We start from the raw sequence: 22357 nt of genomic DNA, 5'->3' as shown, positions 1-22357 counted from the left end.
TGTATTAAATGAAACCTGAGACTTAAACGCTCCGCGGTGGCCGTGATGGATGTTTCTGCTGGACGCCCCGATGGTTGTCTTTGGCAGGAGATCTGGTCCTGCCGTCCAGAGCGGTTCAGGGAACATGTTGGCAGCGTTTGATACGACTGGTGTCACTTTCACGTCTTTTTGATTTCACTCATTAAAGGGGGGTTTTACTTTTTTAGAGGAATCCCTTCTTCTCTACTTACGAGGACGTTGGTGTACGAATGTCTGCCAATTCAAAAACTAAGATACATCTTTGTTGTGGCCTTTGTAATCTGTTCCCCTCTAATCTGGGTCTGTAACTTATTGACAGTACCGACTTGTTGACAGTACCGACTTGTTGACAGTACCGACTTGATAATGGTATCGACGTGTTAGCGGTACCGACGTATTAACGGTCTGGACTTGTTGACACGTCGGTATCATCGATACGTCAGTACCGACTTGTTAACGATACGACTTGTACCGACTTGTTAAAGGGAACCCTGGCTATTAAGACATGTAGGTCTTAAAAGATAAATGTTGGTATCAATTATAACAATGTGATATAAAAACCTTTTTGATGTCTTCGTTTTTATAAAATTTGAAAATATAATTTAACTCGTAGGTCGCCATTGTTGTTTACACCGCAATGCATTCTGGGTAGTGACGTCAGACGGTGGCCCCTGCTGGCCCCCGTCCACTGTTTTGACACCCAGAAACAGATGAAATCACAGCTAAACAGGTGACGGCGCACCAGAAACACAGATCAAAACACAGCTAAACATTAAGGTGACGGCGCACCTACATTAAAAGTAAAAAAGAAAAAAAAAAAGTAAAGCACCATAAAGAATGAACTATAAAAACACCATAAAACTCAGATAGACTAACAGACCACACGTTTCAACTAGCAGATAGCCGATGCTACAATAAAAACCCCAGCCAGATCTGGCGTCATTAAATTAAATAAAGATGTTCTTGCCTATTTGACGCGAAGTCTGCGCCTCCCGTTTCGTCAAAGTCCCGGGCCAGTCCCCTCAGCCTCTGGTCTGTCATCAAAACGGTGGACCCAGCCCCGAGGCCGGTTTTGGGGGGGGGCGGCAGGGGTGGGCTATGCCCACCCAAACGTGCATCCAGCCCACCGGCGTCTCCATCCCGGCGAGAGCGGAGAGCGGATGGCGGTGCGCTGCAGGCTCTAGAGCCACGGCTACACCGTCTACGGCGTAGGCTACGGCGTAGTCAACGCCGTAGCCTAATGCACTGGTAAGATGCGCACGACTTTGATCATTTTTGCAGATCTCCCGTGCATCACAGAACTTTGATCCAGTTTGCCTGAACCGAGGCGTCTTATAGGCTCCCTCGTCAGCCTCCACGGCCGGGAGAGTGCTGCTCAACTATGTTTTGGATACCTGTCCCAGTTAAACGCGGCTTATCTTCCCAGAGCCACCGCTCTACGTCATCGCCCCCAGAATGCATTGCGCAGGTAGAACATGGCGCCTCCAGCAGGTCAAAATGTGATAAACATTGTAGATTTTTAAAGCAATTAGATTATTTTATGTGTTTCTAACAACATATTTTAGTATAAGAGAACAATTGTGGCTAATTAGGGACTACAAGTCTTAATAACCAGGGTTCCTTTTAATGATACTGACTTGTTAACGATACCGACTTGTACCGACTTGTTAACGATACCGATTTGTTAAAAAGTCGGTACCGTTAAAACGTCGGTATCATCGACACGTCGTTACCGACTTGTTGACGGTACCGACGTGTCAACGGTACCGACTTGTTAACGGTACCAACATTTTAACGGTTAACTGGCTCCGGTTTGGCCAGTAGAAGAGTTGCAGCCCGGCAGCAGCTCGGCCCGGTTCCCCGGTCGGGCCAGGCGTCACCTCAGATACGTTTGTTCCAGAACGTCTCATCTTAAAAGATTTCTGAGCAAAGATGTAAAATGTAACAAAGCCCCGTCGTCCCGTTGGGGTTCACACCCGGTAGCAGAACCAACCCGTGCATCGATGTGACCGCCGGATGTTCCAGGACTCCGCTGTCACTTAGAGATCAATACATCGACTCTCTCTCTCTCTGTTCAATTAGATGGTCCCAGTCGCATGTGGCCCGGAGGAAACTGGGCCATGGCAACCGACACACACAGCGGTTGTCATGGCAACCGACACACACAGCAGTTGTTGTGGCGCCGCCCCGGCGGGAGATAAGCCCTTGCCGACTCCCCCGGAACCGTCTCTCCGCAGTAACGTGTTATTACCAGGAAACTCCGCTGCTCCGGCGGAGGGAAGCACCTGCAGGCCGTCGTCCATCACAGGCTCTGACAGCTGCTTGATGTGGGCCGTCCTGGACCTGGACCGCTGCCGGGCTCCGGGTCCAGCGGTTGCCGCGGTAACACTGAGGTCTGAACGCGCTGATTATATCGCCGGTCCTTTCAGGGCATCAAGGCCTCGTCTTCGGTTGGTGACGCGTCTCGTCAGAGTTCTGGAGGACTTGGGTCTTTTGCTTGTGTTTTATCCGATCTCACCCCCTCTAGTCCGTCTGTACATGTCTTTAAAGCATCTCATCCCCTTTTTCCACCAAACCGGTGCCAGGGCTGGTTCTGGTTCTGGTTCTGGGCCAGTGCTGAGTTTGGAACCAGTCTTTCTGTTTCCACTGACAAAGAACTGGCTCCAAGGCACCAACTCTTAGCTGGACTAGAAGAACCGCTTACGTAAGCGGTTGGTTTTCTGGTCTCCCCCCTGAAACAAACAAACCTTCCAGTCTCCTCCCATCGTGTGCTTCTTGATTTAAATTTGCCTCCTAGGAAGGGTTTCCCCCGTCTGAAACTCTGAACAATGAAGTCTGAACTGTTTGGAAGTGGTTTATAATGTTTTACAGGTAGATGTGTTGCTTTTCTGAGACCACTGCTGTCGTCGTTCCCTCTTGGTGTTGTGTTATCTCTGCACGCCAGCTAGTGATCAGTTCATCGCGAGACGCGACTTATCCTCTTAAACATTATAGGAAGCTATGAGGGGTACTTAGGATTGACCATACGAGGTTTTATTCTTCTGTATCACAACCCGTTCAGAAGTTATAGCAGAAAATAGGGGCTATCAAATATCAACCAATCAGAAGAAGGGGCGGGGCTAATTCAGGCCAATGAAAGTCAAGTACTCAATACAGAGTCCGATGACACCACCCATGACTCTTTATGTAAAACCATTCAAAAGATATAGTAGAAAATAGGAACTATACACTATCGACCAATCAGAAGAAGCGACGGGGCTAATTTGCACCAATGAAGGTCAAGTACTCAATACAGAGTCCGATGACACCACCCACATGTCTTTATCACAACCCATTCAAAAGTTATGGCAGAGAATAGGATATATCAAATATCGACCAATCAGCTACTAGTATCACTTCCTGTTTAACGTTGAAGTATGACGCGGCACCACGGCCACGCCATTTCACAAAAACTCACGATTTTGATAACTTTTCATCGTTAACATCTTTTGTGTCTCCTGAGCGAGTTTTATGTCGAACGGACGATCCTGCTTGTAGGAGTTCGTTAAAGTACGACATGTGAAAATGGCATAAATTGTGCCAAAATTACACGATTAATTCAAAATGGCCGACTTCCTGTTCAGTTTCGGCCATGGCGCCAAGAGACTTTTCTTTAAGTTGCGACATGACACAGGTGTGTACCGATGTTCAACCCGTGTTGTGGGGCTTGAGGCACGAAGTTTTCTAGGGGGCACTTTTGAGTCATTAGGCCACGCCCATTAATGCAAACCATGAAATATAAAATTTTTGGCATCAAAATGAACATAGTTGAATATCTCAAAAACTTAATAGCTAGCATGATGAGAGTAAAATATGTTGTAGTACAACACATCCCGGGTTTTTCAATGTTGCAATGATGTCTGTACGATAAACCATTGCCTAGCAATAAGCGTCCAAAATAAAATTGAATTTTGTTTTAAATTGAAAGTTAAATATCGCAAAAACGTAATAAGTAGAATGATGAGGTTGTACGGTCCTTTAGTGCCAATCGGGCCGAGTGTAAATTTGAACGATGTCTCTACGATAAAGTTCGGCCGAGCAATAAGCGTTTTTTGCTTTTTGGCATCTAGCATTGCCACGGTAACACTTTTGACTGAGAAAAGTAATGCCCATCGAGGCACGATGGAGACACATCCAACGATGTATGCCATGCATATCACGTTGCGGTTTGGGCCGTATTAGCGGACAGAAAAAAGCGTGTGGAATAATAATAACAATTCAAAAATGGCCGACTTCCTGTTCGGCTTCAGCCATGGCGCCAGAATACTTTTCTTTAAGTTGTGACGTGATACAGGTGTGTACCGATTTTCGTTCATGTACGTCGAACCGTATTTGGGGCACGTTTAGGGGGCAAAAGGGCCCTCATTTCGTCGGAAAAATAAAAATGAGAACAATTCCTACAGATACAATAGGGCCTTCGCACTGTCAGTGCTCCGGCCCTAAGAATAATAATAATAAATTAACGCCGTCTGGATGAAGGAGTGAAGGTAGAGGGAGAGTAGCTCTGGATAAAGTAAAGTAAATTCCTTCAGACGACACTTGGCTCTCTTCTGTCTCTTTTCTTTCGATTGCTCCTGCTAATTACGGTATAAAGTCGAATTTTTGCTGGAGCTACGAGGATCAGACGATCCGTCTCGGTGGTCTCTGCGGACCCATCCTTTTTCACTCGGAGACTCGTCACCCCACCGCTGGAGGTATTTCTGGGAGGAAGCGGGGGTCACCGGGGGGTCACTGGGAGGTCACCCAGGGGTCACCCAGGGGTCACCAGGGGAGGGCTGCTGTCGAGGGAAAGTTAAAACAAACATCTCGGCCTGTCAGAGGGAATTCCTCCCTCGTCGCTTCGGCAGCGGCTCCCGGACCTGGAGGCGGATCAAAGGAGACGGACACCAACCGCGCAGATGATCTTCAGGAGAATAGAGGAGTTCATAGAAAACGGAGGAGGGTTTTTCCTCCAGCCGCAGGAGGCGGCATCGTCGTCGTCGGACGGGGTTTGCAGGCTGGAGCTGCAGCAGGCCGCCTTTTCCAGTCGTTTCCAGTTGTTTGCAGCCGTTTAAAGCCGTTTTCTGCTGTTTCCAGAGGTTTCCAACCGTTTCCAGCTGTTTCCAACCGTTTCCAACCGTTTCCAGCTGTTTGCAGCCATTTCCAGCCGTTTGCAGCCGTTTAAAGACGTTTTCAGCTGTTTTCAGCTGTTTCCAGCCGTTTGCAGCCATTTAAAGCCGTTTCCAGCCGTTTAAAGCCGTTTCCAGATGTTTCAAGCCGTTTCCAGCCATTTAAAGCCGTTTCGAGCTGTTTAAAGCGGTTTCCAGTCGTTTAAAGCTGTTTCCAGCTGTTTCCAGCCGTTTAAAGACGTTTCCAGCTGTTTGCAGCTGTTTAAAGCCATTTCCAGCTGTTTCCAGCCGTTTAAAGACGTTTCCAGCTGTTTGCAGCTGTTTAAAGCTGTTTCCAGCTGTTTCCAGCCGTTTCCAGCTGTTTCCAGCCGTTTAAAGACGTTTCCAGCTGTTTGCAGCTGTTTAAAGCTGTTTCCAGCTGTTTCCAGCCGTTTAAAGACGTTTCCAGCTGTTTAAAGCTGTTTCCAGCCGTTTGCAGCCGTTTCCAGCTGTTTGCAGCCGTTTCAAGCCGTTTCCAGCCATTTCCAGGTGTTTGCAGCCGTTTCAAGCCGTATAAAGCCGTTTCCAGTCGTTTCCAGTCGTTTCCAGCCATTTAAAGCCGTTTCCAGCTATCTGCTGTCAGCACATGTGCAGGAAACCCTCAGCTCAGCGCCGACGTCTAAAAACATCGTTCCACCGACTGGAAGCCTAAACAAAGAGTTTTCTGGACCGGGTCGCCCTGGTTCCCAGAAACCCGCTGGTCTGGTTCTGCTGGACACAGAGACCCGGGGGACTGGACAAGTTTAGGTTTCCACATTAGTCGGGCTGTTAATGTTTGGGTTTTGTTTAATCTCTGACTTGCCGCCACTGACCGCTGAGGTCAGCGGTCAAACCACACGAACCTGCCCACGAGGCAAAGCTGATCAAAGCAAATATCTGACAGTGAAATCCATTATCTACAAAATTAGAAGACAAGAAAAACTAACTGAAGTATTTGAAAGAAAAAAGAAAGATATCTGTAAATAAAAAGCTTTTTTTCTGGTTTCAAAATAAATCTCACTTTCTAAAGTTCGAAATTTACCAGGAAACAAACTAAAAGGTAAAGAAGAAAAGTCTTCACAGCTTTAGGGGAAACATATAAAAGTTTGACAATTAAGTCTGGAATTTTTTTATTTTTTTATTTTGTCAGAAAACCATTTTTTTTCAAAATAGAAGTCAACAAACGAAATGCTTTATTATTACCATGGCGACACATTTTTTCTTGCAGAGATGAAAATAAAATATTATATTAAAGAAATAATAGAATAATAATATTATATAATAATACAATTACTGAAGGGAGAATTGATGTGATGAAAAGATGAAATATTCAGTAGAAATCAGCTGGTGAATATTTGGCCGATTCTTTTGGCAACATTCTTCTGGCTTTAAGATAATATCTAAATACATCTTTAACTCCTAAACCACAGGAAGTACAAACTGTTTTGATCAGACTTTCAGAGTTTCTGTAAGATAAAAGGTTTGGGGTTGATTCCTCGTCTCAGAGACTAAGAACCGGTTTCATCAGCTTCTTGCGATGCCAGACCTGCCAGTTGCCGTTGACGATCTGTCATCGATCCTCCGCCGCGAGGAAAACGCTCAAATATTCCAGCGGATCCCGAACCGAGACAAAAGGGAACAAAACTGACCATCTTTTCCTTTCTTCTTCTTCTTTACAGTCAACGAGATCATCAGGAACGACCTGTCGAGCATCTCCGTCCACAGCCACGCATAGGCCCCGCCCCCTGAGCCTGGCCCCGCCCCCCCGCCGACGACAGGAGGTCAAAAAAAAGGGAAGCACCAAAAGAATCCGGGATGGCCGGCAGGAAACGCCGCGAGGACGGTTGATGTATCGCCATGACGACCAGGGTCCAAAGTGTGCCTTGTGCTTTCGTAGCCTTTAGATGATCACATGACTGACATGTGACCTGTAGCCTCCACAGCCGCCACCCCCGACCCTCCAGCGGGGGGGGGGGGGGCTCTCAGCGGACCAAGCCCGTCTTCGGACGTCCTGGAAATGATTCGGTGCCTCATGCCGCCGCCGCCGTGCTTGGGTTAGCATATCTGCCTCCACGGAGAAGTGCCTTCTGACTGGAAACTGAACCGTCCGAGTTTTAGCTTTGCGGCGTCCTGACGGACGCTAATCGGTGGCTCCGCCTCCCACGAACTAGCATGATGTTTACCTTTACCAAAGGTTAGCGGTCAAACCAAAGATTTCCTTTTTTTTTTAAGTATTGTTTTGTGTATATATGAAATAAATGGAGCTGAGATGGCAGAGAATGTCCGGCCCACCGCCGGCCCTCGGCCGGGGTTTCGGGCGACGTCCCGACCCGATCCGGGTCATAAAACATCCATCAACTCTGGGAAAAACACTCGTCGTTGACCAGGAGACGGCAGAGTCATAATGATCCTTTGGTTTGTGAGTTCAGAGGTTTAATCTGGGAAACTGGAATCACTCGGCCACGTGGAGCTGCAGCGTCTCCAGTACGCTAGTTTGTAAAACTAGTAAAACTAGCTAGTTTGTAAAACTAGCTAGTTTTTGGGAACTGGGAACTCTGGGAACTTTTCCCTGAGCTAGCCCTCTGGTTCCCCCTGCAGGCATACAGCTGAAACTGCTTCACCTCTCAAAGATCTCCTCATCTGTTAGTAGCTCTGGATGAAAGAGTGAAGGTAGAGGGAGCTCTGGATGAAGGAGTGAAGGTAGAGGGAGTGTAGCTCTGGATGAAGGAGTTAAGGTAGAGGGAGCTCTGGATGAAGGAGTGAAGGTAGAGGGAGTGTAGCTCTGGATGAAGGAGTTAAGGTAGAGGGAGCTCTGGATGAAGGAGTGAAGGTAGAGGGAGTGTAGCTCTGGATGAAGGAGTGAAGGTAGAGGGAGTGTAGCTCTGGATGAAGGAGTGAAGGTATCTCTGGATGAAGGAGTGAAGGTAGCTCTGGATGAAGGAGTGAAGGTAGATGTAGATCTGGATGAAGGAGTGAAGGTAGCTCTGGATGAAGGAGTGAAGGTAGAGGGAGAGTAGCTCTGGATGAAGGAGTGAAGGTAGAGGGAGAGTATCTCTGGATAAGGGAGTGATGGTAGCTCTGGATGAAGGAGTGAAGGTAGCTCTGGAGGAGGGGGATCTTTCCAGAAGACCTCGCTTCCTAAGAGGAACCAAACGCTCCTTCAGATGAAAATGAAACTGAAACGTTGACATGAAACAACTCTTTCGTTGCGTTAAACTCCTCAACATTACGTTTGTTGGCGTCACAAATCAAGTGAGAAGATCTTCTCATGATGTTCTATGCAGAATCACGTATCGTCCATCAGCAGCGCCCCCTGCTGGCCCTGCATTGGTCGCGTTCAGGTTCAGGTTCACGGCGCCGCAGCGTCTCTGATTCTCTGCAAGCTGCAAACTTACAAAGCACAACCAAAGATCTGACGACAACGACACCAAACACAGCGTGCTGCAGAAACTCAGTGTTTCAGATGAATTTCACTTCTTACACGCGTTTATTCAGTGTTTGTTCCTCTAGGAACATCTGTCCAGATGTGCAAGTGTCCTGGTGGTCAGATCAGTGGCGTCTGATGGGAGGTGAGTGTTTCTCCCCATCAAGCTAAAACAGCAGATCCACTATGAAGGATTAAAGGCATTGTATGTAGTAATCTGACCACCTGGGGGGCGGCGTCTCATGAGAGCACTCAGGTCCTAAATCTGGCCACAACTGGGTGCGCCAGTCTGACACAATCCGGGAGGAGGAAAAACCCTGCAGTTCCTCTGCTGACCACTAGGGGTGGACTCAGCCAGCGAGATGATCCGAATGTCCAACTTTACAGCAGGAAAACGCACATTTACAGGCTCTGAAACAGAGATTTTGCGTCCATGAATACATTTCTCTGCGATTAGGGTCCAGAAAAGAAAGGATTCAAATTCTTCAGGAAACCTGCAGGGCACAGCACCTCTAGTGGTACCAGGTGGTACTACAGGACGTCCCCGTTCATCAGAACTGCGTTGTGATTGGCTCTCGGGTCAAACCAGCAGAACTACCGTATTGGCCCGAATATAAGACGACCCTGATTATAAGACGACCCCCTTTTTTTTCAAGTTTGAAAATAGACTTTTTGAACACCAAATTCAATTTTTATACAGAAAATAATTACAGTACATCTGAAACGAATGATTATAACAATATATTTGAGAGAAAAAGCATCTTATTTTGCCTCATTCAAATCATCATCTTGAAGTTTGCATCATAACTTCTCCTCAGCTGCCAGTTAACCTGCCGATCTTCCACCCACTTTTCTCCAGATTGTCGCTACGTTTCTCCATTTTTCTGTTATCTCTTCTCTCATTTTCTTCTCTTTTCTTTCTTACCATTTTTATTTTTATTCTTCGTGACAGGGGTTTGCTTTGGCCTGGGGAGTTAAGTTCAGCATTCGCTTTAAAGATCTAGCATTGTGAATGGGTATAATGTCCAGACCCCGAATGGAAGACGACCCCCACTTTTTCAGTCTTATTTCAATGCAAAAAACACCGTCTTATATTCGGGCCAATACGGTATTTTCCCTGCCCTGGTCTGTTGTCGTCAGGACTGTCTCAGAAAATTTGAATATTGTGATAAAGTCCTTTATTTTCTGTAATGAAAAAATGTCATACATTCTGGATTCATTACAAATCAAATGAAATATTGCAAGCCTTTTATTATTTTAATATTGCTGATCATGGCTTACAGTTTAAGAAAACTCAAATATCCTATCTCAAAAAATTAGAATATTCTGGGAATGTTAATCTTAAACTGTAAGCCATAATCAGCAATATTAAAATAATAAAAGGCTTGCAATATTTCAGTTGATTTGTAATTAATCCAGAATGTATGACATTTTTGATTTTTTTTAAATTGCATTAAAGAAAATAAAGAACTTTATCACAATATTCTAATTTTCTGAGACAGTCCTGTATCTACCGAGGCTGAGCGACCAGATTTGCGTTCGCGGGTTTCTGCAGCAGCCGTGTCCGTTTTCAGGTGGCGAAGGCGTCGACCCGTCAAGGTCAAAGGTCAGAGAATGTAAACTTTCACCGTCGAAGCCGAGAACCCAAAGAGAGCAGCGATATAATCACGTTACGCTTTTATCTTCTTGTACTTTCATGTTTATTCTCCCAGCATGCACTCTGTTTATTCCAGTTTATCGTCCGGCTTCTTTCACACGGTCGTTTAACTTGATCGCTTTCTTCGAGGAGAAGAACGATGGACTGATTGCAGACTTGTTTCCGTTTTTTTAATGTATTTATGAGTCTTAATCTGTCGGCGGCGAGCGCGAGAAGCCGAACTTGACATGTTTACAGAGGAACGTTCCTGCCTTTCAGCAGCTCATAACTCAGCTTTGTGATACTTCTTCACCTAGGTGTTAATAAAACATGCCTTCATCTCGTCCTCTCTGGTCTCGTTCTTCTCGGTTAAATGTGTTAATGATACAATTATCATTAATGTATTTCTACACAAAACAACTTTGTCCAACTTTGATCTCTGCTCCACAAGTGCCACAAGGCCCGCTGCCGGGCCCCTCCTCATTCCTTGGGCCAGGTCTCTCTCACCGCGGCTATGCCGATGACACCCAGCTGTATGTGTCAGATTGATCCTCATCGATTAAAGTGGACTTTTCTGCTCCTGCTGAGGTTCTCGTCCTCTCTGAATCTGGTTCCACGAGACGACGAAGGAGAGATGGAAACGGAGGGAGACAAGACCTCAAAAGACTGAGACAAAAAAATAAAACCTCAAATCCACTTCATAACATAAGCAGAAATCTGAATGACTGATCCATCAGTAAGCCCCGCCCCCTATGGCGCTTTTCCACTGGTACCTACTAAACCCGGCTCATCTCTCCTCCACTCGGTTTGGTTCTTTCTCCCTAGGGGTCTAACGTGCCGAGTAGATACTTTTTCTGTTTCTACTCTGCTGAGGTTCTAAGCTGCTGAGTCGAGCTGAATCTGACATCATCACACTCCAGGCCACCGATTGGTCGGGGGGTTGGAGTCAGACGTCTGAGTCAGGATGTGACATCAGAGAAAGAGACTCTGACGGCGGATTTTTCTTCATTTTATTCGACCAGCAACGGCATATTCGATTCAACTCTGAGGTGCAGATGTTCATAAACCTGGTGGCTGAGGAGAGAATTAAAAAGGGATGTAGACGGGCGATAAGGAACGACCAGATCTACCAGGAGCTCTGTCACTTTATAGCTGCTCGCAGCAGCGCCAAGACAAACTAAAAACATTAAAAAGCATTGCCGCTTTAAGCTTCTCTCACTCTCATTTTTTAACTTGATATGGAACACAAGCCACAGACCCAGCAGCACATCTATCATCTCCTCCAGGTTCTACATCTTTAGTGTTGTTGTCTTCTTCCTTTAGATACACAATCAAATATGTCACAGTAGTTTCACTCCAACCTCCTACTTCTGCTCCAGGTGCTGGATTGTAGTGGAAAAGAAACCAGACCAAGTAGAGCCGAGTAGGTTCTAGTGGAAAAACGCCATTAGTTACTGTTGCTAACGTCTCTTGGAAGACCTTGTCCCAAGATGTCTCAGGCGTGTTTTTGGACACAAAAAGACGGCTTTTCATCGAGGGACATCCAAATGAGAGGAATGAGAAAACCATAGAAACGCCTCAGACGAGCTGTTAAGCACGGAGGTGGAGGTGTGATGGTCTGGGTTTGGTACGCAGCAGTGGGACAGAACTCATCTGGATGACCTATATATATACATATTTTTTTTCCACTCAGCTAAACATGTTTTATAATAAAACGAGTAAAAATGGCGTCGAGAACATAAAGGATACCGTTGATGTTTTGGAATCACTGCCGGCAAACGACCTCTGCACCCATCAAGGACACTCCAGCATCAGCAGGTAGGTAGGATGTAAAAGCAGCTCCAGGTTTGTCTCCGTGCTGATTTAAACTCATCAACACTTTTAAACCTTAAAACCAGACGAGTCTTTCACATGACGGGGAATATGACTCACAGATTGAGGTACCATCAATAAAAACAAACTAAAAAACAAAAATAAAAAAAAGAAAGTAAAGATGTCCAGAGTTTCCTCCACCTGGCGCCGGTTTCTGCAGACAAACGCGTGTCGGACAGCAGGAACTAAACATCTGTATCTGTTGTACTTGAACCCGGCGCCGTCTCAGCGTCGCCTCCTCGGAGCTGTGAGGTTGTGGTGAGGGCAGACACTGACACCTGGTGGCCGGCAGCGTTACTGCAGCATTCAGAGACGTTTCCACCTCTCAGGGGCCCAGACTTTACTAGAACGAAGGCTGAACGGTACATAAAAGATTAAAACGAACCGTTTAGTTTATTCAGACCCTTCAAGACTTCGAATACTTGTCAAGTCTCCCGTTTTGGCCGGGAAACTACCGTATTTTACCGTGTTCCCCACCTTCCTCTCGTATTAGTATTTCCCCATAAATTTCCTGTTTTATAATATAATAATTTTTAAACAACAAACTGAATTATCACTAGTCTCGCGAGAACTGCCCTTGCTGTAGCCTGGGTGGCAGTTCTCGCGAGGTTAGCGGCAATAATGGTAACAAACTCGGAACAACAAATCAGAGATGGATGGATGTAACGAGAGAGAAGATATTTCTGGCCAAAAAAGCAAAGACTTAGTGTAAATATCTCTAAAAATGGGAAACCGAAGTTACTTTCCTAAAGAGGAGCGGGATGGAGACAGTTATGAGTTCTGAAAGACGTGTAACTGCAATGTTAGTGTCTCACAAGGGAAGAACGATGTCCGTCAGCAGCACCAGCACTGTGTAACCAGTCAGTGAAGGCCAGAGCCTCATGAGTTAAAATGACAAATAAAAAGAAAATGTAAATGTTTTACTTGAAGACAATCAATGTTTAAATAAACTGAATATATTTAAAAATAATTAAATGTGCTTTAATTCCCTTTTGTTTTTATTTAGGCTCCATTATAGGAATTACACACATATGAATGTCCACAGCATTTCAGTGTCAACAAAGGTAGAACTATCAGATTCTGAGCACATAATTGTAGTTTGTAAGTGGTTGACAGGTAGATATTTTAGATTTCTTGTAAACCTTGCCTTGAAATGTAAGATACTGGACCTTGGCTGGGCTGGTGGGACCCAGGTGGTGGAGGATTTCCCTTATTTTCAAGAGAGACTTCGTTAAGACCCAAGTGAACCCGGGCGCTTCATTGAGATGCTTCTACAACCTCAAAAGGAGCCGAGCTGAGCTGAAATAAACGTCCGACGGAGGTAATTACAGATCCGCGTCTGGGAGACGTTTCACATCTGTCTGCAGTTTAACCTTGTTCACTTGTTCAGTTTGATAAGTTGGAACATTAGTGGGCTTCGGAGAGGAGGTGTTCCCGGGAGAAACGCGTCTCCGAGACTCTCCTGACCGCGGAGACGGTTGCCCCTGGTTTGCTAACAACCGGTAGCTAATTCCACCGGCATGTAGCCACAAATGGGTGGCAGCGCCAGACGGCGGCCGCAAAGCAGCGTAATGACAGGGCAGGAGCAGCAGCCTTAAAGGTAGATTAAATTACCGCCCGCAGACCCAGAAGTCCCAATGTGAACGAGCAGCCGGGTGGAATTCGGCGAGTAACGTTGGTTCGACACCAGATGCACCTCTGTTTTCCGGACCATCTGTTGAGGTTTATCCGTAAATGGTGGAAGACCCGCAAGAACGGCGTTGGTGAGAGATAAACCGAGCCTGAACCGAGAGGTGAAGGTTCCCTCACCCAGGAGGATCAATCTGACACATAGAGCTGGGTGTCATCGGCATAGCAGCGGTGAGAGAGACCCGGCCCAAGGATGAAGGGCCCGGCAGCGGGCCTTGTGGCACTCCAGTGGAGCAGAGATCAAAGTTGAACAAAGTTGTTTTGTGTAGAAATACATTAATAATAATTGTATCATTAACACATTTAAGGTGAGCAAAGACATGTGACCAGTTCCCACCGTGCCTCCACTTAGCTGAGCGTGATACCAACTGTGTTGCATCATCCATCCATCCATCCGTCCATCGATCTGTCATCCATCCATCAATAATCCATCCACCCATCATCCACCAATCAATCATCCATCCATCAATCCATCATCCTCCATCCATCAGTCCATCCATCCATCTGTCATCCATCCATCCATCCACCAATCAATCATCCACCAATCAATCATCCATCCATCCATCCATCCATCTGTGGGTTCACCTCGTTGTTGACTCGACTCACCTGGCTGGAAGCTGCCAGGTGAGTCCTTTAGGAAAATCAGATGTTAAAATGAGTCTGAGATGTGAAGCTCCTCACTTAGGTCCACGTCCAGGCCGCAGCCGGGCATGCTGGGTAAGAGTACCACTTAAAGGGCCCTTTTAATGCATGATATTGTGATAGATAGACAGATAGATAGATAAGTGTACCGTATATATACATACATATATATATATATACACACACACACACACATACATATATATATATTGATGGATGGATATATACATACATACATATACAGAACATACATACATATATATACACATATACATACATACATATATATATATATATATACATACATACATACATACATAGCAACACAGCCACCAGGGGGCAGTGGAGTCAACCACTGGTGTTAATAAGTCAGTGCTCTGTCACTGTTAAGAGGGGAAACTCCTCTACTCATAAAGTTATGACGGTTTTTCTCCCATTTTACCTTTAAAATAAATTGAGGAACGTTGAACGGTTATTTTCAATAAAAAATTATTTTGGTCCTCGTTGGACCTGGAATTGTATTTTCAACCTGGTTTTCTTTGCTCAAGCCCTGAAGTGTCACGGAGGAGAACCTAAACAGGGAAGTTGATCGATTTTAGACGTTAGGAAACACGAAGAAAAGGAAGCAGAAAACCGCATCATCTGTAAAAAATCTTCTTCAATTTTAATTCTCTTTAAAAATGCATTTACAAAAAGATTTTATGATCAAATTTTTATTGAAAATCACATTACATTATTTAACGATTCATTTGTTATTGATTGGTCAAAAAGAAATGTATATATGGCAAATTTTAAAATCCAATTTAGTAAAATACACTTTAGTTCCATTTAATAATGATTATGAAAATGTCTTTTTCACCATTTTCCCTCGTGGTCCTCAACTGTCTTTCGCTGATAATTTAAATAAAACAATAATAAACCTATAAATAACTTATTCACGATCAATGTTTTATTTATATGTCTCCGTCTGGACGGCGTCATGTCTGTTGATATTTGAAACTAAATATCAAACACACATGGGAGTGAGCTCCGCCCCTCACAAAAACATTTCCCAGAATCCCCGGCTGCCCCGGTCTGTGATTGGCTGAAGCCTTGGCTCATTTTATTTCACTCTTTAATGCAAATAATTATTCCACTAGATGCGGCTTTGATTTTAAAGTGCTGTTATCCTGACTTTGGGTTTGAATCAAATTAAGAATTAATAGCAACTGCTACTGGCCAAGTTATTTACTTATGTAAAAAGTTAAACAGGTACGCTGATGACTGACTGTTGCTGGTTTAAAATTAAAGCTGCTTGATTGTGCTCCACATGAAGCCCACACTGTTGTGATTGGCTCGGTATATTCTGTACCGGTGGAGATGGTTGAATACTTCACCATCTATGAGGGAGTGAATTCTGACCCAATTTACTCGAGGAACTAAACGTAACAACGTTTCTTTGCTATTTTAGGGAACATCACACATATTTCCATCATTTTTTAAAAAGGTGTGTTCCACCAGCAGGAGTTCTGGGTAAAACCGGCAGACGGGAACCTCTAACAGGGCCGACTTATTTGTCTTCAGCGCCACCTTAAAAGAAAGGTTAGTTTTAAACAGAAACTAAGAATGTATTTATTGACATCACTATAGTTTACATGATATGTATGATGTTGTTTCTTGTTTTTATTTGTGATTTGTTATTTGTGATTCTATTTAGAATTGTATTTCTATGAATTGACTCTGTAATGTTTGAGTTTGTATGTTAACGTTTGGACCCCAGGAAGACTAGCTGTCGTTTTGGCGTCAGCTAATGGGGATCCTTTTTAATAAACAAATAAACACCCAGGAACATTTGACTGACTTTGTCTGTGTCCTTCTTTTCTCTGTTCTTCATTCTCTCTGTCAGTTTTCTCTTTTCCTGCTGTAACTGGCTCCAGATCCAGGTCCTGGTCCAGGGTTCCTCCTAAAGGGGGTTTTACCTGCCGTTGTTTATGTAATAATTACTTGGGGGTCATGTTCTGGGTCTCTGGAAAGTTCCTGGAGACAACTTGTTTTGTAATAGACGCTATATAAATAAAATTGAATTGAAAATTTAACCGAAATACCACATCTGACCAGCAGGTGGCGGTGATGTGCATTTTTTCTTCTGTTCGGTCGTTTTTTTTATTGCAATACTTGCAGCAAAATGTCTCTGGTCCAAATGAGTTGTGGTCACATGATTTCTGTTCGCGTGGGAGGGCTGAACGTAACTTAGAAATCCGGATCAGCAGAGACCCCTGTCAGGTTCCTGGTGGCCTGCCGAGAACCTTCCTGCGACAGGGACGTTTCCTTTGAACCGTGTTTTTCTTGTTATGAGCCCAACTCTCCCACTTCTCTCTGGTATCTCCATAACTTTCCGTATCTCTACCTGCGAGATGTCTCTTCAAAACAACGAAAAAGATCTCGGGTTTGAAGAAGATGGACTTTAGTCTTTGACAGATTATTGCGACCGCCGCTACCCGCCGTGGAGAAAACCGCTAACAGAAGTCGGCACTGATTCAATCCTTCTGTAACGTAGTAACGACGAACTGCAGTGTGTTAACGAGGCCCGGAAACATGACTTTATCGACAACTACGCCACATCCAGCGCCACCAGGGACGTGCACATGCGCAACGATGTTGGAGCTAAATTTGTAGATATTTGGCAGATTTTTTTGAATTAAAGACATTTCCATTGCAAGTTTTTCTTTTATGGATTTCCTGCTCGTGCGTCGGTCCCGTGACAGAGGACGTGGGTTCCTGGCCTCTCCGGTAGGATCCCTGGCGCTCGAGCACCGGTACTGAGTCTGGGTTGGTGGAAAAGCCCAAACCCGGGCCAACGACCCGGCCCGGAGCTCCTGCTGGTGGAAACGTGACGACAACAACAACAACAGAGACCCTAACCCTGGATTCAAACTGAAAGCGCCACAGGCTTCATAGGCGCCCAGCTGCCATTCATTGTCTATGAAAGCTTGCTGCAAGAGGCGTTGGAGGCGTCTAATTTGAAGTTGAAAAATCTCAACTTTTTGCAAATGAGCATCGGCGACGCCGAGGCAGCGTCCAATCTCAGACCGGGATTCCCAAAGCAAGAAGCCTTAATGCAGATTGTACTTTCATGTACACACAAACGTACACTCATTCAAATGCACACATGAGCAGAGCTGTGCACTAACAAACATATTTTATCAGGAATTAATATATTTCATCCACCAAACTGACATTTTTGCTGATTTGATGCCGTTTTTACCTGAACTAAATGTTTCTACCTGAACTAAATGTTTCTACCTGAACTAAATGTTTCTACCTGAACTGCTCATGTGAAACACGCTTATTAATCACAAAACCCAGTTTAAACATCATGACCAAATCCGCTCCGACCCGGTGTGTCAGTGTTCACCGCAGACAGACTGCAGCTTCACCGGGACCAACGACTCTGATGGTTGCTGTTGATCTGGGACCAAACTTGTTAAGAAGAGCATCAAACTCACTCTTATCTACGTGGAAATAACGCTGAAATATGAAGAAGGCTTCCCAAAGTGTGATCCATGGTGAAATAGGAAACTGAAGATGTGCACGCTATATATAGATATATGTATAAGCACTTTGTTCCCTCCAGTTCTGCAGCGCAGCTTGAAAGCCCCGGAAAAGCCCCGCCTAATGTAGGCGTCAGCAAGCAGTGCGATGCAGGCATCCCGAGCGACCACAGGCGATTTTTGACGCTTTTGGTGTGAATCTAGGGTGAGGCCTGAAGGTACTTAGCTCCGTCCTGAGACACCGTTGAGGTCCGGGTTCGTAGGAACCAGTTTTTTATGACGTCTTGATGGATCAGGATTAGAAGTTGATAGATCGTGAGCTGCAGGTGGACCTCTGGCTGGCGTGAACCCCTGGCGACCCCCCCGGTCCCTCAGGGACACACCGTCTGGCACGGGTTCCCGGAGGAGAAGAAGCCGTAGACGCTGACCAGCGGGAACATGGCGACGGCTCCCAGCAGGGAGCCCAGCTGCACTACGGCTCCGCACCACACGAGGGCGCTGTGGCCCTCGTCCCGCAGGATCAGGCCGATGATCACCTTCACGTAGGACAGCGAGAGGCTGAGGAGAACCCAGGCCAGCACCTGTGGGGACACGGAGCCGTGAGGGGGGGGTGAAGCCGTGAGGGAGGGTGGAGATTTGAGGGGGCGGAGCCTTGAGGGGGGCGGTACTCACCACGACGGCGCCGCCCCAAGCCTCGTTCACCAGCAGGGGGCACGGACTCAGCACCGCCATGGCCATGATGTAGGCCCCAATCCCGGTCCCGGCCGCCGTCAGGACCCCCAGGAACACCAGGGACCTGCGGAGCCACATTCAGACCCAGGTTCAGTAGACAGTGGCCACGGTTACATGATGTTTTTCAATTCGGAATTAATTATTCTGAATTAAATAATTCAGAATTCAACTATTTTCCTTCGAGTTTACATGAAAATAGTAATTCTGAATTAAGGTTTACATAGAAAACACATTTGATAGGCTTTTTCAAATTCTGTTTAAGGTCTGGGGGTTGGGAAGGGTTCTGGTTGAATAGGGGGGCGGACCGGAAGTTACGTCTACCGGAAATTACGTCTATAGCTAGCTATTTATTAAATAAATCGTCTCTGCTCTTGACCACCGTTTACTGCGTGCTGCCACCTTGAAACTTTGTTTTGAAAACAAGCCCAGCGCGGAATATCAGCGTCATGGCGACAGACGGGCAAGGGAACGAGCAGCGCAGAAAGACCAGAATTAATTTAAAGCAGAATGAGTGTATACATGATTGCGGAATTATTGTATTCGGATTTAAAATTGGAATAAACCAGCCACTTACTTCGGAATTAAGTTTAATTTGGAATGGCCATTTTTGTTCGGAATTAGGTGTTTACATGGTCATTTTTACTCATTTTAAATCGGATTTAATTTTAATTCTGAATTAAAGAGGAATTAAATTTCCCATGTAAACGCACCCATTTAGCCATTGGCTGCGCCGGCTGTCAATCAAAAGTACACGCCTTGAAATGCACATAAATGTCTTGATTTGTTTTACACATAAAAACGTAGTGATTATGTTTCTTTCTGCCGTAAAGGTGGATGTTGGATGCCCCTAGTGGTCGGTCGGGGAACTGCAGCCTTTCTGACTAGGTTTGGTTGTTTTAGGCCTGGACTGCTGGGGGCCTCCCATGATGCACTTGGCTCATTCCTTACACCTGCTACTCGTATCGTACGCATCACGTCATGATTAATAATAAATATTATATAACGTGCTGGTGGACTTGAGGGAGAATGTTGATACTTGTTTAAAAAAGGCTAAAGACCCACTTTTAGTCTTTCTTTTAATTAATACCATTTTATCTTTTATTTTAAAGTACTATTTGAATTTTATCTAAACTTTTTTCATTTATTTATTGAATTATTATTACTTTATTCTAATGATTATTATTATTCTAATGATTATTTTATTATATTCTAATGATGATGATGATTATTTTATTTTATTCTAATGATTATTATTAGTATTTTATTTATTTTAATCTAATGGTTAATTTATTTATTTTATTCTAATTATTATTATTATTTTATTCTATTCTAATGATTATTATTATTGTATTTATTTTATACTAATGATTATTATTTTATATGTTTTATTGTAATGATTATTATTTTACATTTCATATTATATCATGTTCTTATAATTTTATATTTTTACTTTTTAAACATGTGAAGCACTTTGTGCTACATATATGTATGAACAGTGCTTTATAAATAAAGTTTGATTGATTGATAGTGTTTCTCTCTCTCGTCCTCAGACGCCCCGGACAGTGACTGATGTGGTGAACCTGACCTCACACCGACCTGACGGGGAGGAACATGGCGAGGAAGCAGGCCAGCGGGTTGGAGGCGGCGGCCAGCGCGGCGGACAGGTGGTAGGCGTTGTTGCCGTACGGCAGGCAGGAGTAGGACTGGACGGCGGGGAGGACGGTGTTGGTCAGCGCGTTGACCCACGCCAGGACCAGGAAGATGTAGAGCGCCTGGTTCCGGCTGTAAGCGCCGCTGCCGAACCCAGGGCGGCGGGTCTGGGGGGTGGGCCTGACCGGGTCCATCACGGGCCTCGGGTCCATCATGGGCCGCCCCTCCGGAGGCTCCGCCTTCACGGCGACGGTGCAGCGCTCCCGCAGCACCGCCGGGTGGCGGTTCAGCAGCACGAACGCCGCCAGGCACACCAGCATCATGGCGCTGAGGAAGAAGAAGAAGACGTCTGCGGAGAAGAGGGCGGGCTGGTACCTGGCCTCCATCCCGCCCAGGGAGGCGTTCAGGGTCCGGTTCAGGGGCCCGGTGGCGTTGACGCAGCGCAGCACCCCGACGCCCTGCACCAGCGCCACCAGCGCCGGCAGCAGGCCGCTAACGCCCTCCCCGACGAAGTAGGAGGGCAGGTACCGCGGCGGCAGGCGCGTCATGAAGGGCAGGAAGGTGACGGAGGAGGTGCAGTCCACCCCCGCCAGCAGGAAGGTCAGCACCAGCAGGGCCACGCTGGACCGGGCCCCGGACACCACCAGCACCGCCCTCCAGAACAGCCCCAGCAGCAGGGTGGCCAGCGCGCCCAGGGCGATCAGGCCGTAGATGACGGCCGCCTCGTTCAGGGCGCCGGGCCGGAGGCGGTGCGTCAGCGTGACCAGCAGCGGCCCGGCGTTGGCCGCCTGGATGATGATGGACAGGTAGGAGGGCAGGAGCCAGCCCTCCGGGACCTGGGGCACCAGCAGGGGCAGCTCCACCCACAGGCCGTTCACCGACACCCAGGAGCCCGAGCCGAACAGAACCGCTAGCAGGTGCGTTAGCAGAGACATGGTGCCTTCGTCTGAGGAGAAACAACAGATGAGTAACTAACAGAGGTCAGAGGTGGAATTGAGCAGTTATGTAGCTAGGGGATGGATGGATGGATGGATTAATTTTAGTTTCATTTCTCCCTCCCCATCTAATCTAACGGCTGTTCCTCCACCATCATGTCTTTCCTTCTTCCTGTTGTGTTTTCACTCATTCAAAAGCTCCACGCCAGCGAACAGAATCCTGTCGGAGCCTCGACGGTGGACCCGCCCACATGAGTTCCCAACATTACTTGTCGCCAGGAGGTCATGCCAGCCGGAGGTCTACCTGCAGCTCACGATCCATCAACTTCTAATCCTGATCAATCAAGACGTCATAAAAACTGGTTCCTACGAACCCGGACCTCAACGGTGTCTGAGGACGGAGCTTTGCACCTTGAGGCCTCAGGGTCTCTGTTGTTATTGTTGTTATCATCAGTACTTGAGTTGTAAAAAAAAATCAGGGGGGATGGTGGATTTTATCATATGGGGACAGATAATTTGTGCTGAATACAAATAATATAATATATTACTAATAATAGCAGTGACCAAAACACCTGCAGAAATACTGCAGGAATGACATAGCAGCAGTTAAATGCAGCCTTCTGTAAGCTTTAAATATCCACTGGGCTTACATCAAATACATCAAAACACAACAATAAAAAACAGTTTTCTGAACTTCAATATGCCTCTGTCCTTCACAGGATAAGTAAAATGGATCACTGCAAAAACTCAAAATCTTAAGAAGAATATTTGTCTTATTTCTAGTTAAAATGTCTCATTTTAGTAAAAACAAAATCTCATTACACTTGAAAAACAAGACTCATCACTGGAAAAAACAACAATTTTCACCTGTTTCAAGTAGATTTTCACTTGAAATAAGTAGAAAAATCTGCCAGTGGAACAAGATTTTTTTGCTTGTAATAAGAAGATAAATCTTGTCCCATTGGCAGATTTTCCTACTTATTACAAGTGAAAATTTACCTGAAAAAGGTAAAAATTGTCACATTTTTCCGGAACTATTTTTCTGGTGATGACTCTAAATGTTG

General features: G+C 45.6%; 2 protein-coding genes across 2 annotated transcripts in view; one reads left to right on the top strand and one right to left on the bottom strand.

Annotated features, from left to right (window-relative positions):
* The window catches only part of nfatc1 (nuclear factor of activated T cells 1), a 61296-nt gene extending 54336 nt beyond the window's left edge, over positions 1-6960 (top strand). The window contains exon 10 of the mRNA XM_061741287.1: positions 6863-6960. Within this exon, the coding sequence (XP_061597271.1) occupies positions 6863-6918 (56 nt within the window). The 3' untranslated portion in view covers positions 6919-6960. The remainder of the gene's footprint in view (positions 1-6862) is intronic.
* A 10747-nt stretch (positions 6961-17707) lies between these two features.
* si:ch73-196l6.5 (riboflavin transporter 2) lies at positions 17708-21293 on the bottom strand. Its single transcript, XM_061741309.1, has 3 exons — positions 20305-21293; positions 18649-18772; positions 17708-18557 (listed from the first exon to the last, which is right to left on the bottom strand). The coding sequence occupies exons 1-3, from the start codon at positions 21291-21293 to the stop codon at positions 18348-18350; spliced, it is 1323 nt and encodes a 440-aa protein (XP_061597293.1). The 3' UTR covers positions 17708-18347.
* Between the last annotated feature and the right edge of the window lie 1064 nt (positions 21294-22357).

The sequence above is a fragment of the Cololabis saira genome, chromosome 15 (genome assembly GCF_033807715.1).
Source record: "Cololabis saira isolate AMF1-May2022 chromosome 15, fColSai1.1, whole genome shotgun sequence".
Classification (NCBI taxonomy): domain Eukaryota; kingdom Metazoa; phylum Chordata; class Actinopteri; order Beloniformes; family Belonidae; genus Cololabis; species Cololabis saira.
This window is presented reverse-complemented; position numbering and strand designations above follow the sequence as displayed.

Excerpts from the sequence above, each read along its gene's own strand:
- si:ch73-196l6.5 (XM_061741309.1), bottom strand. The coding sequence starts at position 21,293 with ATGTCTCTGCTAACGCACCTGCTAGCGGTTCTGTTCGGCTCGGGCTCC. Across the intron at positions 18,773-20,304 it reads GCCATGTTCCTCCCCGTCAG|GTCCCTGGTGTTCCTGGGGG; the intron begins GTCGGTGTGAGG and ends GTGGCTCCGCAG. Across the intron at positions 18,558-18,648 it reads CTTGGGGCGGCGCCGTCGTG|GTGCTGGCCTGGGTTCTCCT; the intron begins GTGAGTACCGCC and ends GTGTCCCCACAG.